At 37.2% G+C, this 18,727-nt stretch overlaps 1 protein-coding gene across 4 annotated transcripts in view; it reads right to left on the bottom strand.

Moving 5' to 3' along the window:
* The window catches only part of ano1a (anoctamin 1, calcium activated chloride channel a), a 47,948-nt gene extending 40,084 nt beyond the window's left edge, over nucleotides 1-7,864 (bottom strand). Inside the window, exons 1-2 of one of the 4 annotated variants that reach the window (XM_069181605.1) lie at nucleotides 7,776-7,864; nucleotides 820-992 (exon numbers count right to left, since the gene is read on the bottom strand). In XM_069181605.1, the coding sequence (XP_069037706.1) occupies nucleotides 820-927 (108 nt within the window). In that variant the 5' untranslated portion in view covers nucleotides 928-992; nucleotides 7,776-7,864. Of the gene's footprint in view, nucleotides 1-819; nucleotides 993-3,681; nucleotides 4,126-6,492; nucleotides 6,660-7,775 lie in introns of those variants that run through there. The other 3 variants (XM_069181604.1, XM_015338510.2, XM_015338512.2) reach the window with 3 other exon arrangements.
* Between the last annotated feature and the right edge of the window lie 10,863 nt (nucleotides 7,865-18,727).

The raw sequence follows: 18,727 nt of genomic DNA, 5'->3' as shown, positions 1-18,727 counted from the left end.
CAGTCCCAGTCAACCCAGCTCCTGAAGAGGGTCTCTGCCCACTGGGAGAAAAGACACTTTAAGTGACAGGCATTTTGCAGGTTAGACCCACTTACGATCCCTAAAACTTAAATCCTGTATTTGAATTTTTAAAACCTACAATCAAAACTAATATGGTTCCTCCTTCTAGAAAACAAGAAGTTAACGAAGGAGACCCTTGAGGTCCCTTGAAGGAAAATGCTTCCTTTCAGTGTTTCAACTGGGGAGGGGTGGTGGAGAGGGATGTTGTGTATATGCCCCCACACCTCAGGAATGATGCTTACCTCCAATTAAAATGACTGATGACTACTTCAAAGCCACCCCCTCCTTTCCCCAGTACGATCATTTAGGGGGACCCTAAAAAAAACTATGTTCCACCTTGAGTTGAGTGGGATAGGAACTTGGACACCAGCCACCAATAAGTATGTTGTGAACCTGGATAACAGTGCTAATGTAAAAAGAACCCTAGAAAGATATTAGAAGGATTTTCAAATTAGATACAGACCTTACTGATGATACTCCAGTATACTGGCACCTCATTGGCACCAGCAAGGGTCTGACTGGTAGGTCAGATCAAGGATTTCCTTCCCTCCCCTCTCAAAATACTGCCTGCAGTAGTCATGTAGCATCAAATGTATTTGAGCCTGCAACCTCAAACTGCTTTCGAAAGTGGATGCTTCATCCAGACTAGTCCCCTGTATGTTAAACGCACCCTGCATCTCATTTGCGCCTCAGCCCAGCTCATGTCATTTACTTGGTTGAGTTGAATTGAATGCGGTCTTGGGAAGAAAAATGACTTACCATGGAATCCTGCTGGACATATCCAATATCTTCAATTCCCTTTATATTAATAATGTCCACCCTTTTTTCTTTGATGGGCAGTGGTGTATATTTTTCATTTCTCCTCATTTCAGTTGGTTGCTGAACCTTCCCAAGACTGTCTCCTGAGCTACTGTGGACAAAACAGCCTTTGCCTAAAGGGAAAGATACATTTATTTTCAATGGAAAGTTTTGTATGTGCCTGTAAGCATTTTCTTGCATTTTAAAAAAGAAGGATTAGCTGTCAAAGCACTCATCCTTTAAATTACACCTCCCATGTCTGAGGGGAGCTTATTTCTAGACAGAAGATTTATGAAAACATATTACTTAATTTCCTTTTGTCCTTAATTTTTATTATTACTTATTATTTACTCGCTTACCAGATGCCCATATCCAGGGTGACTTACAGAGGCTGGAAAAATACAATACAGAATTTGAAAATTGTTCGATCAGAAAGGCAGATAGCAATACATCTAAGAAATCATCACAGTAAGCAGCTACTGTATATACTGGTCACTGGAATGAGAGACCTCCTCCATTGGTCATTTCCTGGACTGTTAATAGACTGTGTATGTTGGGCAAAGCTGTTTGTCAATTTTATGACTTTTATTAATAGATACTGTACACTGACCTGATAAGTGAATCAGCCTTTTGGTACCAGAAGAACTCAAAAAGCCTCACTTATGCAGCAAACCATCAACAAGCCAGTGGACACATTTCACATTTCAGACCTTGTGACACTAACTTTGGTATTGTGAGCAACTTTATAGCAGCACAATGTAATTCTAAAACAGAAGCACCCTACTGTTTCTTTTTATTTCACTCTGCCCAGAAAAAGTCTTTCATGAGTTCTTGCAAGTGGAAATTTTAACATTACAATATTCAGGGTTGCAAGGTGGAACCCGGATCAGTTCTGGAATTGGGATACTATCTGAGAAGAGTTTGTATGTTTTCCCCATGTTCGTGTGGGTTTTCTCAGGGTGCTCCGATTTCCTCCCACAGTCCAGAGACTAACAGGTAGGTGACTTGGCTTTTGGGAAAACTGGCACTGAAGTGAGTGTGAATGTGTGTGTTTGTGTCTGTCTGTGTCTGCCCTATGATGGACTGGTGTCCCATCCAGGGTGTATCCTGCATTGCCCATTGCTTGCCAGGACAGGCTCCAGCTCGCCCGCGACCCTGTATTGGATAAAGCAGTTAGAAAATGGATGGATGGATTACAATATTCAATCCACCTGAATGGTACTCATGAACACAGCACTTGTGTCATCAAGTGTCTGAAGTTATCAACACAGCAATGAAACCAGACAGGGGAGTACAGTTGGGTATGGGCTCATGTGCTCATGTAATTCATCATGTCCTTTGCACTTTGAAGTAATCCCACAAATGTAAAACATTTTTTAAATACACACTGGTCTTCAGTGGACATTTCTAGTTATTTTAACATTTTCATCCCTGACCTCAGTCCAGAATACCCAGGCTGAATTATGTAATTTTCCTGTTTAGGATCCTACCCATCTGCAGTAAACAAGTCTGTGGCACAGAAAAGCTACAGCATTGTAAAATAGAGCTTTAACATGATACAGACATTGTAAGCATCTATTTTTAAAGTCAAACTGCGGAACTGTGAAGACTTCCATTGGCAACTATGTGATTGTTTTACAACCGGCTGAATTTGACCTTGATATAAAAGAACTGCTGGTAATGGGATATGCAATGAATTGATTTTTACGTTAACAAAAAGTACTGTGAGATACAGCAAAAAGTAACAGATAAACTTAATTTTTCCCTGTGATCGGGTGTATGGCATGTAACTCAGAAAAAAAAAAACTTTCTGTACAATGTGCTAAGTTTAGCTAACCAAATAACATATAAAATTTAAATAAATTCATCTAAATATTTATATTATTATGTCTTTTAGACATGTTGGTAATGATGAGCACAAAATACAAAGCTTACAATGGTTAAACGAAAATATAATTGCTAATAAAATTATTAATCCATAGTCAATAATTAAATCCATCTGTCTTGTAAAAAAATTGTTGAGCTGATCATTTGGACTTTAAATATTTAACATAGGTCATTCTGCAGAGATCCAAAAGTCATGTTTATTTTTTTTGTTGAGTACAGTATGAGAAATGTTCTTTTGACTCTTTTTGACCCTAAACCGGATGGTGCCTTTCTCCTGAAGGAGAAAAGAAGAGCATATCCACTATGACTAAACTACAATCCAGCTGGTTTCTATCAAGCTGATATCTCTGACTCGGGGCTCGCTTATGCTCTGACTTGTGTTCCCTGTTAGATTTTAAACTTGGGCTTCACTCCAGTACAGTGTTTGGCAGTTTAAATAAGCAGACGCGAGGATTAGAGCGAGTCTCCGTGGGAATCGAAGTTAGAAAAAAAAAGAAGTCAGAAAGGAACTTCCTTGGATCTAATATTAGAATCACCAAATTCTCCTTGGAATTCGGATACGCGACTTACAACATTCGGTGCTGACGCGAGCATTTTCGACGTTTGAAAACATAAAATCAAAATTAAGTGTTGTACACTTAGTAACAACTAGAAAAAAAAACATCCATGGTCTTGTAGGAGTTTTTAATATATACAAAAAAGAGGTCATATCCAAACATATCCTAAGAATGCCGCATTTTATCTCACCCCATAGAAAGGATAGTATATATTCAACTTGAATTTGTAAACTCAAGTCAGATATCTGTTGCATTTACCAGATCGCATGTCCTTTCCACTACCTAACCGATTACTTGAATAACACATTATCTGACTTTTTCCAAGCTTCAGATATTGTTACAACTCTTATGTATAAAATGACACAAATATTATACTCACAAGCCTCCCTGGCATCATCCTTTTCAGATGTTTTCCGGTGACCAGTTCCATTTTCATCCATGTCACCCGGAGCGCCGACCCCGGTGTTAAACCAGGGCAACTATTTTATTGATCTTGCTTTCGAGCTTAGCACCAACGCAGTAAACCTTTTCTCTTGTACTACAATAAGCTTAATCCTAGAAGTGTGGTGAAGCGACGAACTTTGGCCCGTTTTATCCTCTAGCATCGCCACTCCTATCGGAGTGACACTATGTAAAGAGGAAAGTGAATGAAAAAGAGCAAGAGCGATCCGGAATTCGCGGTTTCACCTGGTACTTCAAAAAAGTGCAAGATGTAGGAAGGTCTCGCACTGTTGCATTGGGCAAGATCTTGTTTCCCACCGACTATCTATGCATGAACAATCCAAAGAACTCAAAGAGCTTCATTGTAGCAGGATCTACTCGACTCCATTAAACGGAACTTAAGATAAGGCTGCAGTCTATATCCCAGCATTATAAAAGTCTTGCAGCTGGAGAAGAGATTCCACGTGACTGTTGAATAAATACTGTTCAGTTACTGTACATGAGCGATAAAACATTTTAATTAAAACATGTAAAATAAAAATTCGTCATACCAGGCAGTATCTTGAAAAACATGAATCTTATGTAAATACTGTAATAGTTGGACCTAATTTTATTTTTCATTTTGCGTACATTGCAGGTAGCTTTCTCCATCAACACTTTAATATCAACGTAATTGCAGCACGGGAGAATTGATGCAACCAAGAATTCCCCGGTTTATATTTAAAAATGCATGCTTTCACAACTTTCAGTCCCTGCTGATCAAATAACTTTTTAAAAAATGGTCATTGATCGATTTTATGCGCAATGCTTGAAAATGTTTTTGTGCTTTCATAAACTTGTCAAACCGCCACGCGGCATCTTTTGTTCGGTCTTAATTGACGTGTCATTGCAAATAAAATTATTCTGAATGCACCAAGGCCACCTTAAGTACGAAGGATTTCCGAGCTGGCTGACCTTGTTGTAGGTTCGCTCACCCAGTTGAAGAGCGACAGGAGCAGGTGATCCGCGGAGTGAAAACTCCCCACTAAATGTCACAACATGTTTGTCATTCTGCGGGATTATATCTCGTGTGACAACCTTGTGTTGCAATGGGGCATCCCCAAAACTCAGCCTTTAAATCACACACATATATATATTGAAAGAGAAGGCAGTGGCTTCATGCGGACCATAAAAAGAGAACGTATTCATCTGAACTCAAACAAGTGCTTTGAGGCGCGTTTCCCACAGCGCCTAAACTAATGATAAAGAAAAAACAAAAGCGAAGATGGACATTTTAAAACAAAATCTCACCCGTGAACAGCTGAATGTCATGGTAACTTTTATTTCTTCCTCGACACATTAATGAATGACTCCAACCGTGTTTGTTTCATTTATCACGAATAACGATATTTTGCCCGGTGGAAGTGACAAAACAAGAATGGTGCATGAGGGTCTCGATATGCCTTCACTCACACGTTGACAGCAGAAAAAAAGGCAAATGAATACACGGAGCACTGTTATTACAACCGTAAGAGCTGTTTCGACTCCCCTTCCCTCTATTTCACGTCCTGTAGAAACTGCAACGCGCTTTGAAGAAAGTTTTGCGGCACTGGGTCCCCGGTCGCACACCACAGCTCGCTTGAGCGGAAAGGGGTGTTGCAGTCCAAGATAATCTAAACAGTTCAATTCTGTTTTTTGGACAATTTCATCTAGGTTCCAAAGTGCACGCAGGATGTACTGTTAGGCTCATCGAGTACCAGCTTCACCTTTGTTGCAGATTTGCGACTTCAATATTTTACTCCACTGGAGAAATGTATGGAATTACACAGCATACCCAAAACATAACTTTTGCATGTGAAATGTACTACAGTATATACTGTATAAAATAACATATGCTCGGTAGAAAAATGGTTCTAGAATCTGGCCAACCTAAAGTACCCTTACTTTAACTGGGTTTAAACATCACACAACATATTCACCACTATCCCTTGAAAAGGAGAGATTTTAATGTCCATGTTTATTAATCATCAACATCTAAAGAAGCTTCTGTTTTGCAAGAGGTTTCAAAAATAAATATGAAGTTTGCTTCAGTGCTGTTACATTTAAACCTTGTTTACACCACAAATATTTTTTTTACATTGTTTTGTAAACTACACTTCAACGTCCTCCGAAAGCATTCATTCTGCTCGGTCTCCTTTATTTTCTCTTTGTGAAGGAAGAAAGCGCAAGCTCTGAGCAGGTGCGGCTAGTTTTCTGAATGCACACAAGAGGGAGCTCCCACGCTTTCTGATAATTACGCTTTCTTCTGGAAAATAGCCGGGTTTTTTAATACATGAATAAGCATACTACATTCATTGTGAAATATTCGGCTTTGACAAAACCCAACACGAACACAATATTTACATTTATATATACCACAGGCCTACTGCTTTGATTCTGCTTTTGATTTTTGGTTTTAGAAAAGTATTTTCATTGCTATACGTTGTGTGGTTTACTCTGTGTAGTTTTCAGCGCGCAGTTCACCTGGGTATGCCCGGCTCCAGCATCTACCTTGTGCTGTTTCGCTTTACAGTACTCTAACTGTGAAATCGTGAAAACTAAATTATATATTGACCTATTTTATCTCTCTAAAACGTTTAAAAGTACCAACATAATTGTAAGACTTATTAAAACGTCTTCCTATCGAATCCAATAATAACCAGAAACAACAATACAGTTGATAAAATCGTTTCTAAGTAAAGATCTAAGATTTGGGAGTAGGTCATTTTACCTGGAGGTCTTGAGAATAGGAAAGATGGTGTGTCGAAGCAGTTCACAGGTCAACTAATCCTTTGGGCGCTTGCGTTATTAAAAGAATAATGAGAGAAACCACCCGCAATTTATCGGCAAGTCGATCCCAGAGACGCTGGCGGACTGAAGGCTGAAAATGTGAATGAGGAAATGCACAGGAGACGTTGATGCAATTTTCTGTGGTGCAGAAGACATTCCAATACAAACTTCTCTTGCACTGGGATTTAAAAATGAACACGACACCAGGCGTTTCCTGAGTCCATTCAATAACCTGTTTATTAACTGACGTGACTGAGAATGACACGCAAATACCAGTATTCAATTTTAACGTGTTAAAATATCGGTAAACAGCTGTTTATGTAATAGTTTTCATCATAGTTGCACTTTGAATAATTGAATACCTTTATTCTAAATGACGAAATGCTTATTGTATGGTAGATCTATGAACATTCACGCATGAACATGTTTATAAAAAATGTACACTAGGTGATTATACAGAACTGAACAGCACAGGGGAAAACAGCGCAACAGAACCTCATAGGTCCGACTGATATTTGTTCTCATCTACTTACTGTAGCTGTCCAGAAACAATTAAGTGAAACACATTAATCACACCATCCTAACATCAGAGCCTGCTGTAATGTCCTCTTTGAATAATCGGGGTTGATTTGTGTTTCCCTACTTAACTAGATATTTGCAAACAAAAATATTTGCTTTTCCTGGTCTCTTTTTCGACTGGTAAAGAAGATTATATAAAGTATTTGCGTAGAAAAAAATGGTCACCCCTAACGTAACTTATAAATGATTTCCATGCTTCTGACATGAGGTTTTTAAAAACTTGATGTATCAGAGGTATGTGGAGTACTGTAATTTATTCTAGGAGTCAAATATTAAATACATATATGGATAGATGGATCGTAGAATAAATTTCCAATCTAAAGTGAACAAGTTTTTGAAAACGAACAATCGAATTGCAGAGAACTGACCAAATCCTATGTTTTTTTTAAAGGAAATCCCTGAAAAACAGGAATCATTTAAAACCGAGATGGGTGAGCACATGAAATCGCACGAGTGTAGTGTTGTAGCGCATGTACGGAGCACATTAGTCCTGTACCTTGCAGTATTAATTCTGGTATGAAACCGGAAGGTATTTTCATTTAATGATATTTACGAACAGTTTTCTGAAACGCAAACCTCACTATGAAACTTAGTATGTACGATCTCTTCTCTTCTTTTCTAAGGCAATGGAAATGTATATCTTACCTAACTTTAGGGCAGGCGCCTTGAGATCCTCAAAGACTTGAAGGTGTTCCTGAGCACTGTGATATCATTGGTAGCAGAGAGCGTACTGTAGGTGGGTTGGATTGTATGAGCTCTTCTTTCTCAAGGTTAAAACACATCAGAAACAGCAGATACTGCATGTGAATGGGTAAAAGACAACTGATTTTCATAAACAAACAAATGGCTGCAATGTCTTTACATATGCAAAGACCTGTAAGCACAGTAGATCTACTAATATGATTTGGAACTTGGTGTTTTTTAATCTTTCACATTGGAGATATTTATGTAATGAATAAATTTAAGTCAAGGCTGCTGTTTATATTGTCGGTAGATACAATAAGTAGTAGTCGTAATTCTCTGGAACATAGAATTTCTGCAATGCCAATTGAAAAATCAAAAGTTTTCAAGGAACTTCACTTTTACAAGTGGAATTTGCTTGCCAAAACGATCCTTAAATTTGAAATAGCTTCTATAAAAGAACTCCTGAAATAACACAGCCCTGTACAGGAATGGAACTCCCAAAAAGATTGGGATTTTTTTTCCCAGATATAACAAAAGTTTTACTTATCATAACACCCTTTATTAATATATTGTATCCCTTAATTAATGTTTAATAAGAAAACAATTAAACATTGGATTAAAATACAACTTTAAAGCCTCACTCCAGTTGCAAAATCCCAATCCAGTAATTACTGTAAAGATTTTGCTCAAAGAAGTCTTGTTCTGCCAGAAAACTGGCCATGAAACCTGTAATCTGGGACTGCAGATGGGTTGAAGTTTATTTTTTCATATTTAATATGGTCAATATGAGGCAAATGAAACTGTTTCCTTTCTTCTCTTTTCAGCCTGGAATAAACCTATTTAATAATCAAGTTTCTTTTTCTTAAAAGACTGGGTTAACATCTGATGCAAAACCTGTGAAAGCACTAGGACAACCAATCTTCTCGAAAAGAAGAATGATTATTGTTAAAGAAGTTTGGTTTATTCAAAAAGTAAAATGAATGTATTACTTTGGATTACAGAATCCTTTAGCATAAAACAAAAAAGGATAAACGTTTTGTCAACAACTTTTGTAGATCCTCCCTAAAATTATCTTTGATTACTGACCTTTAATTGAAAGCAAATATTATCTAATAATACCACAATCAAGCAGACTAGTGAGCATAAAAATACAGCTAACCAAGGTAACACACTATAGTTGATAAAGAAACAGAAGCCATACATTTACTATGCAAATACCACAGTGCTCTCTCAAACAAGGCATTTAGTATCTTTCAATGGTTGGATATGGCTTCCCGGTCTAAAATTTGAGTATTCTGGCTGATAAATTGAAGCAAGTGTGGATATGGGTGTTTGCACTAACCTGAATGAACCACTGTTGAAATAAAAACTCTCTATTTTTTGGTCTCTACTTCCTGTCCTGTTAAAACAGTTGCAGGACTTTTAGCTTCAATTAATTAAAAAAATATATGCACTAGGATTCCAAGAAAGGACAGATTATTCACTTACTTTTATCATATTCACAGAGCTGCTCTAAAAAGTGTGAGGCTAGTTCCACTCTGAACTGTAAATGTGAGGAGCTTTTTCCACTCTGCTGTAAAGCTGAATTCCCATGTTTTTTTTTTAACTTCAAGGACCCCGTCGTGAAAAATGACACCTAAAAAAGGTACTGTATGTGTGCTCCTTTCACATGACAGAATTAGAGGCATTACAGAAAAAAAATGTTTGCTGCTACAACACAGAAGTTGAAAAACAAGGTTGGCACAATTTCTGGAAGTGGTTGGTGTACATACCAAAAATGTTTTACCTACTGTACAAATGCAGTACAAATCTTGTACCATTTATATGTTCAAAAAAGTGGAGAATTGACTGCCATTAAAAGTTACACGCAAACATTTGTCTGCATTGTCTACAAGAAGTTGTATTTATACATTTAACTCTGCAACAGTTTTATTATTCTTACTCCAAAAACTCAGCAGTTGAAAATACTGGAGTCCACATTACATCAAATCTTTGGCTTGGCTATCAATGTCAAGTACCGTGTGCATAAATTGATGGTGGTTTTCCGTTTGCCAGGGAATACTTTTAACCTCTCCATGGAAAGAACCATCCAATACTGCATTTGGAATTTGCTGCTCATGGTTGGGTTCAAACTTGTGCTTCTAATCTGAGTTACACTCTGAGCTGCTTCTTGAAAAAAAACTTTGTTTACAGCAAATTCTCTTCAATGCCAAGTCTCCTGGGCCTGATAAACAATCCTAGTCAGTAAAAGGTTAAAACCTTTGAGAATTTGTTTTCATGTGCAAGTGAGGACAGACTTTAGAACCGACGCATACACAGTGTGCTGTGATAAGTTTAAAATTCAATGATAGACTCTCCATAGAGACTATGAGAATGAGTAAAAATAGCACTTGATGATAACACAAAATATATAAACTCTGAGCAAATCACTTGTTTTTATGTCTGGTAATACTGATTTAATTATAGCACTAAAAATGATTACACTGACTATATAAAGGCCGGATAACTTTTCTCATCCTGTGCAACATCCTTTATAATGTTCTATTGGAATTTGTAATTAAGATTCAGGCCAATATTGAATTTTATTTACAAGTTAGTGCTGTCTGAATTATGATTTCTTGAGCAATTCCCAATTTAACCTATATCAAATAATATATCATATTATCTATATCAATGAATAAATGAATTCAAAAAATCAATCTAATCATTCTATTTTTTTTCATGTTACTGGAAAACAGTTTTAATAGTAATTACATGTTTAACAATTTAAAGAGAAGAGATATGCAATAAGAAAACAGTAATTAACAAGGTCATGGGAGGTCAAGATCCCATTTTGTTGACGACATGACTGGCTGCTTTGTTTTATATGAGGGAACCAGTTAATTCAATTCTGAGTAAAAGACAGATGAAAGCAGCTCATCTGTGAAATGTTTAGTTTTCAAGCATAAATAGATATGTGCAGAACCTCAGTAGATAACAGAATAATGGTTTTCTGTAAGCTAGGTGGTAAGAAGAAGAATTTGCATTTACTGTACCTGGCTGGATGATTTATTTTGAATCATGCATTTAGCTTTGAAACAATTATGTGTTACTCAGATTCAGTGCTCGTACCAGCCACCTGTCTTAATTTTGGCAGGAGCTGTGAAGCCTCAGTCTCCATTCTCCCTACTCCTCATGGCTTTACCATATTATCAGCTGATGGAAATAACCAAATTTGTTTTGCCAGGGTCACTAATCACCTCCCCCTCCATTCTCAACAAGGACTGACAACACCACCTGCCAAGCCACACCCTGCTCAACAGCCTTCTCAAACAACCTCCTACTGCCTTTCCACGTGTACAGTACATCAGCTAACCTCTATCACCAGAAACCACCTGCCAACAACCATAAAAACACAATCCACAACCCATTCTTCCTATAGAAAGGAATTTCTTATAAAAGGTTGGCTAGTATGTTGGTCTCCATTGCTCATGACCCTCCCTGCTTCTGAAGAAACTTCTACAATTCCTCCTCAGAGCAGCATTTTCTCTTCTTTCCTTTGACTAATAATTTTCTTCACTGGTGACTTACGGCACATCTAAAGAAATGGAATCTAAGATAAAATCACTTTATTGGCCATATACAATTTCTTGTATTAGGAATTTGTCTTTTTGCATAGCCCAACTTGCTCACCATGCGACACACAAACAGGGAGAGAGGCTTGGGGTCAGAGCGCAGGGTCAGCCATTTACTGTATATAGCACCCCTGGAGCAGCTGGGGTTAAGGGGCCCAACAGAGTAAGATCCCTCTGCCAGCTGCGGGATATTAACCAGCAGGTTTCCAGCCACAGGCGCAAATCCTTAGCCACAGAGCCACCATTGGTCTCCTCTTGGTGAGTGACATCCTGGGCACACTGCAGTGGCATTAATGTTGAAAGAAAGCTATTTTATCTTGATGACTTGTTCTCAAGGCCTGTGATTTGTCTTCAGACATGACTACCAGGAGGGCAGTTGACTGTAACAACCAGAAGAGACCCATCCCTGCAGATGCAGCTTCACTCTTCAGTGCTCGCACTGAGAAATGGGGAAGAGTGGTGGTTAGGACACTGGACTCACAGCTGGGAAATTATGGGTTCAAATCTGCAGACCATAAACTGCTGTCATCCTTGAGCAGGGTGTTCTACCCAGCTGTTCTTGTACTCCAAGCTGTACAAATTCAATAGGTACCAACATTACTGGTGGTTACCCTAAGATGGACTTAATGCAATAGCATAGTGCAGGTGAGAGCAGCAGTGTAGTAGTAGTTGTAGTTGTAGTAGTAGTTCAGTGGTCAGGACTTTGGAGTGGATGGCTGATGATGGCATTGCAACCTTGAGCAAATTATTTCACTCAAGCTATTTTAGTAAATGCCTTGCTTATAAATTAGTGCTTCCCAGGTTGCCATGATAAATTAAAGTGTTTTCTAAGGTAACATATCTGGTTAAATAAAGGATTAAAAAGTAATCAATGCAGTCATGTTTGATCTTTGTGCCCCCTTAACAAACCTTTGCAGAGCTGCCTTTATTACCTCTTTTGCAGAAATTTGGAAAACCCAGCTATCTCTTCCAGTACTGAATCCAACCACAAGTCTTTCTTTCAGTCTGCACAGCAGACGGCTGATTGAGACAGAGCCTTGAAGTCTATTTGATTTTTAATTTTTTTTTAAAGAGCAAAAGACCATTTCAGTAAGCTAACCTCCCTGAGAGATTTGCATGCAATACTCTGCTTGACTTGTCTAAATAAAATTTGTCAGCTCATGCCATGACGACTCCTCTGAATCAACTGAAGAACTGATAAACAGCATCGTGGGAAGTTCCTGGCAAAGAAATGGGGGGTTGCTTCAGACACTATTTCCCATCAAGAAACCTGACTCTGAGAATTGCCAATTTAATTTACAGCACTAGTCCCATATGAATTCCATTTGCATGTATAGTTTCCTGTGGTAGTAAACGACACCTCATTGGGCCTGGGCTCTGGGGAATGTTTGAATGGATTTATAAAGTTGTAAAAGGCCAGAGAAAAAAGAACAAAAATCCAGAGAAAGATCAACAAAGATGGAAGCTGGGGGAAAAGATCACCTTTGTGCCTTGCCACTACAATCAGACATGAAAACAATTCATTTCTTTTCTGATGACATGCAACCTTCTGAATGGGCAAGTGAGACACCTACACGAAGATCTGCCTCATTCCTGATATATCCAATAGTGTGACCATTAACTATCAGCACTATGTCTAACAGCCTTGACCTTTGCACTGGTGGTTGTTTTTTGCAGTCTTTCTGCTGCATGGGAAGATAGGGATGCTATATATAAATGACTAATTAGTTTTACAGTGAATAAAAAACATCTGTAGTCTGAACTGGTGGCGTGGGATTGTTGTTTAACATACTCAGTGACTGTTTCTGGAAGGGACACATAACCAAGTTTTCTTATAATAGCGTTTCATCTTTAGTATTGTAAACAGAACGTATTTGCATATAAACATTTAAACCATATTGACTTATGGCCTACAGAATCATGCAGATTTCTACAATCCTTGCCCTCAACAGGGGACTCTACTTTTGCATTTATGAAAATTGAACACATCCAGTGTTGGAATTTCTGTTTTCAATGTGATGTTATGTTTATGGCTGAGGGATAAAAAATAATGTACCAATCTATGCAAAGGTTAATAAAAAACAACAATATACAGTTTATATTAGTTAATTCATATTGACTATAATTTTACACTTTGGTGAGTGGGTGTTCAATAGATTTAGAAGAACTCTGGACGAATAAGGACATCCATCCTCTCATTATGAAAAAGCTGTTTATTCCTGGATCTAATAAGTTGGAGTCTATCCTGAAAGCATAGGGTGAAAGATGGAACTACACCCTGGACAGGACACGAGTCATAAATGTACAATGTAATAAAAATATTTACAGCACTGAGCAATTTCATGAATACTCTAGTTACATTTCTAAATGTCTAAGTCAAAATACAGTAAAACTGTACGATACCATGCAAGTTTATTTTAATTGGGAAGATTTTAATGTAGCACATTTAAAAAAAATCTAGTTACATTATAGTACACAAATTGGGCCAAAACCATCCATTAAAAACCCTCTTTTTTGTAATAAAACCCCTAAACAGATTTATGTTAGTCAAGCATATTCCTGTACAATGCAGATTACAGCACAGAACGTGTGTGTACCTGTAACTGTGTGTGCTCAAAGCTAGCACAAGTTGGCCTTTTGTATATCTTTTGGTTTATTTTTTAAATTACCTCACAAACAGAGTGAATGTTTATCTCCTATGTATAATAGATTTGGATAACAAAGGTGGAGGTTACATGCAGTAGTCTAGAAAAAAAGAGAACAAAGTCAGACTGATCTATTCATAGCTGCTTTTGTAGTCAAATGCCCAATAAAACTGATTTTAAGCCCTTGTTTAACTATAAATGAGTAAAGTTCTCGGTTTCCTTTTCTTGACCCTTTCCTTTCCTGTCAAGACACAAAAAGGCCTTCAGGGGGGCAGGACCCTGCTCTGGAAATGTGCTGAGGTCTTGTGGAGAGTTCGTTCCCTCTCCAGGGAGCATGAAGACATGGAGGATACAAAGGCCACAACAGACAGATAAAGTAAGAGACCCAGTTGATGCCTCTTCAAAAAAGAATGAACTTGTGTCCTCTTAAGAAGCTTTTAACCTGCCCTTATTTACTTGTAAATATCTTCTCGAGGAAACTTAACAATGAAACGAAACAATTTTCAAATGCTCAGTCGAAGAGGTAATTAAACAAAAAGAATGTGGATGATGTTCTCCTGCTGCTCAACTTCAACTGAAAATGATATTTTCCTCTCCACAGAGGGAATATATGGAAAGATTAGAAGACACATTTGTCATTGTAATGTACCAATTTATGGACTATGAAAAATAACATCACAGAAATCCTTTAACATGGATTTCCACTAATTTATTCAGGAGCTGCAATGCTGTATCAGTGTGTGTCTGTTGTGAAAGGATCCAGAGACCACTATTTCTACCCAATTCATCTGAAACACAGTCACAGACACATTTTAACCAATACAAACTAACATAATTGATAAACCAATTCACTTCCTAGTTTATTATTTCAAAAGATTTTCAGGTAATAGCTTGTTTCCCATGTTTTTGTCTAATATAAAAAAGCAAAGTCAGTGTAGGAACACCCAGATTGGTAGAGCTTCTATGGTCCTGGCCAAACTGTTTCTCAAAAACCACCAGGTAGCAGTTTGAACCTTCTTATCTAATCATAAAACATACAAGCATACATCCATCCTTAGTTTACTTTCTTTCAAATGTTGTATGTTTAAAAGAAACCTCTCATATTTAAAACTACATAGCTCAAAGCCTACATAATCATAATGCTTTGTAAAATTCAGTAAAACAAACATTACTTAGAAATGCTCTTTGATTCTTTGGGTGTGATCTAAAACCGTTTTCCACAACAGAATATCATTAAACTGTTGCTCTTAGCATTCAGTTTAAGGTATGACCTAAACCATCTTGATAGGTTTTTTCTTTGTGGAATTGTAATAGCTTTCATGAAGTCTCTTTGGAAATGTGGTGTTATGATAATGCCTCATCCTGACTGAAACCAATACCATGTGATGAGAGTACAACCTTTCATTAACACATTTTACAATATCACCTACCTCATACAGCTACTCAATGACTAGACAACACCAGAAACAGAATTTTTTGTTATTTCTTTTCTCTTTTTCCTTTCCTTATCTCTTCCAAATCTCTGGTTTCCTTTTTTCTGCTGAATTATTCAAATTTTTATATTAATGTTGGATTTACACAGTTTGTTTAGGTATCAAGTCTTTCATACCATGACGATTGTTCACATTTGTTCATTATCATATATGGTACCATGTAATATGCATGTGCAGCCCCACCTGGATGATGCGATGGCCACCATAGTGTGCCAGTACCCTCCCCACACACCAGCTCTCAGTGAGGAGGAGAACAGAGTGTTGAAGCCAGTTCACATATAGGGTTTACTAGGGCCTCATGACTTGTAAAGGCCAAAGGCCTCCTAAGAAAAATAAGTGATCCATTTTAATCCACAAAATTAATTAATGTGAGAGTACTTGAAATTCGATTTTTATATTTTAACACAAAAATATTGCTTATGTTTGTAAGGGAAATTTAAAGGCTTGCTCGATTGATTGTAACAGGAAACATTTAACAATTCAGTTATATAATTGTTGCACCTGACTTGATTTATTTACAGATAATAGAAGATTAACTGTCTAAATACTTGGAATCAATTATCTTATGAGCATTTGTATTCTGTGAGCCACCTACAATACTGCTGCCACATTTAGAAGGAACAGTCTAATCTTTTAATTAAAGGTGTTGATTGTTTTATACCTTTTTTGAAATATAATTTCTTTGTGTGTACTCTACACTTCCCTCAAATCAGGACCTAAATGTTTGCAACAGTTTATATTTACCTGAGATGTTTTTCTGCATAACATGTGTCCAATAACACACATATATCATTGCTCATATTGCTTTATCGTTTTGGAAAGTCCTCAGACTCATTCAGTACTCTGACTGATGGATTTCAAATTTCATATCCTTCAATTGTTTCCTGTATGTAAAAAAAAAGATTTTAAGAATAACATTTAAGAATAACAAGGCTGAGAAAATGTTTAAATTCCCACGAAAGTGGGCTTGTCTTTGTTTCTGGGGCACCCAGCAACAAACATTTCCAACATACATAAAATCAGACAAAATATCTTTTGTGAATGTTATTGCTCCATGCTTCTTTTTGAGTAACGCTTCCTGAGTGAGATCAGTGAAAATCTGGAATTTGTAGAGGGTCAAAAAAGGTAACTAACAAAAGAAGTGAATTATGTGCTACGAAATACACTGAATAGCTGTAGGATTAAGTTTTTCTTCTATTCATTATTTTAGCTTCAGTATTCACCCTGAAATCTTTTTCTAAATTAAACCAGAGTTACCAAATTGCAGTCACACATCATCACACTTTCTCAAGTTCATAATACGTTTTCCTTAAAGGAAACAGTGGCCAACAGAATCATGAAGAATATACCCCCCAAAATAAGTGAGCATTTTTAATTTAGAAGCCATTTTCTCACAGTTGAACAATAGACATCGCCTTAAATGAATGCCAGCTGGATGGGCTGTGGTCTTTGGGGGTCTGATAACAATCCTGGACAATGTGGAACAGCAGTGGGAACGGTTCTGTCCGCACCACAGGCATTGGAATCAAACAACCAAAGATGCTTTCTCTAGTAAACAGCTTAATGAAAACAATTCACTTAGAAAATGGATAACTGCAGAAAAATGGTGAATGGCTAGTTGCTGAGACGTAACATGTCCCTGATGAATTATACGGGTTTTTGAAAGAAAGCCTGAGAACTCTCTGTTTCTCTGAACTGTGCACAGAGAAGATATTTGGAAGATGCAGATCGAGGCTGCAAATACATCTCTGCCCTGATGAAGCTGTCAAAATGAAAGTGGCAACACTTGACATTCATTTTATACAAGCAAATAAAGTGTGATGAAGATCAGATTTATCTGGTAGTAAACAATATTTGCAATCTTTGATGGGTTTTTTTTGCGAACTAGGCACACGTTTAAAACAAAACAGCGGGTGTAGGGGGTGGTGGCTGGATTTATTACAAGCCCTGAAAGGTTTTACAAGAGATGGAATAAACTTATGCAATGACAAAAGCTGTATCATTGCATCTATCCACAGGTGAAGAGAAAAAGATCTTACTTTAAATGGATTTTACTATAGTATCATCCTGTATTCAAGAAATACATGAACTTATATACAAAGAAACTATGATTAGTGAAGAAAGAAGTCCAGATTCTTATGTGAAGGTGCTGGATGTATCTCAGAAGGGTTGTAGGTGTAAGTTGAAGATGATAAATACTTGAATCTATTTCAAAGAACCATAGCAATTCAAAGTATTTTGAACAATGTTTTAAACGTGACTCGAATGACTTTTTATAACAGCATGTGTATACATGCAAATCATTTGAAATGCCACAGATAATCTCACAGTCAAATTTAATATTCCTTGTTTTGGTCACGTGATGTATTTTTTTGAGTGTCATGAAAATGTTCCATGCAGATGTTGCTTTCTAGTTGTTGTGTAATAGTATATTTAGTTTATTTTCATTCCTTTGTTCAAAGGCCTTGAAGTAATAATACATGTTTTGAATTTTGACATACTCCTTGGGTTTTTGTGGTGTAATGCTGCTATTAGAAATACTGAAAATGATGATAGGTGATAAAATACCACAATAAGTGTTAAAAGCAATAAATATAGAACTGAAAATTAAATGGTAAATATAATACTAGGATCTAGGGCTGCAGAACTGATAACAATGGCACTCTGCAGATTAAGATGAAGGTGTGTCCAGAAAGCTGCCCACATGGAAATGTTACTAAGCGGAACTGCCCTCTTTGTATGGAAAAAGGGCCAAAGGGGATTTTTAATAACATTATAGGACATGCAATCAACAGTGAGATAAAGTCTCTTAAAATACAGCTTTGGAAACATCAATCTGCCATGCTGCATCTGAAAGATGGGCATTAATCTCTCCCCTTTTAGAACATGTCTGGTGACAGAACCAGCGATGGGCTAAGCAAAATGTGAAATGCCAAGTTTGAGCACTTCTCCTTCTCCTATTACTGGTTTGGAAAACGGTAACATATCTTGAAAAATTCCTGGTGTGCATGAGTGTATATCAGTGGGTGCAAGATGCTGTTTTTTCTTTGCTTTTTGAAATGTCTTAGCAAATTTAAACACTGATGGTACCCTCTAAAGGCCAGCCTTAAATATGCCAAATGGTTATTTTCATATAAGAATACATGCAGGTTACAAATGAC

The sequence above is a fragment of the Lepisosteus oculatus genome, chromosome 21 (assembly GCF_040954835.1).
Source record: "Lepisosteus oculatus isolate fLepOcu1 chromosome 21, fLepOcu1.hap2, whole genome shotgun sequence".
NCBI classification, from domain to species: domain Eukaryota; kingdom Metazoa; phylum Chordata; class Actinopteri; order Semionotiformes; family Lepisosteidae; genus Lepisosteus; species Lepisosteus oculatus.
The sequence above is the reverse complement of the archived record's forward strand: the minus strand, read 5'-3'. Positions and strand labels throughout refer to the sequence as shown.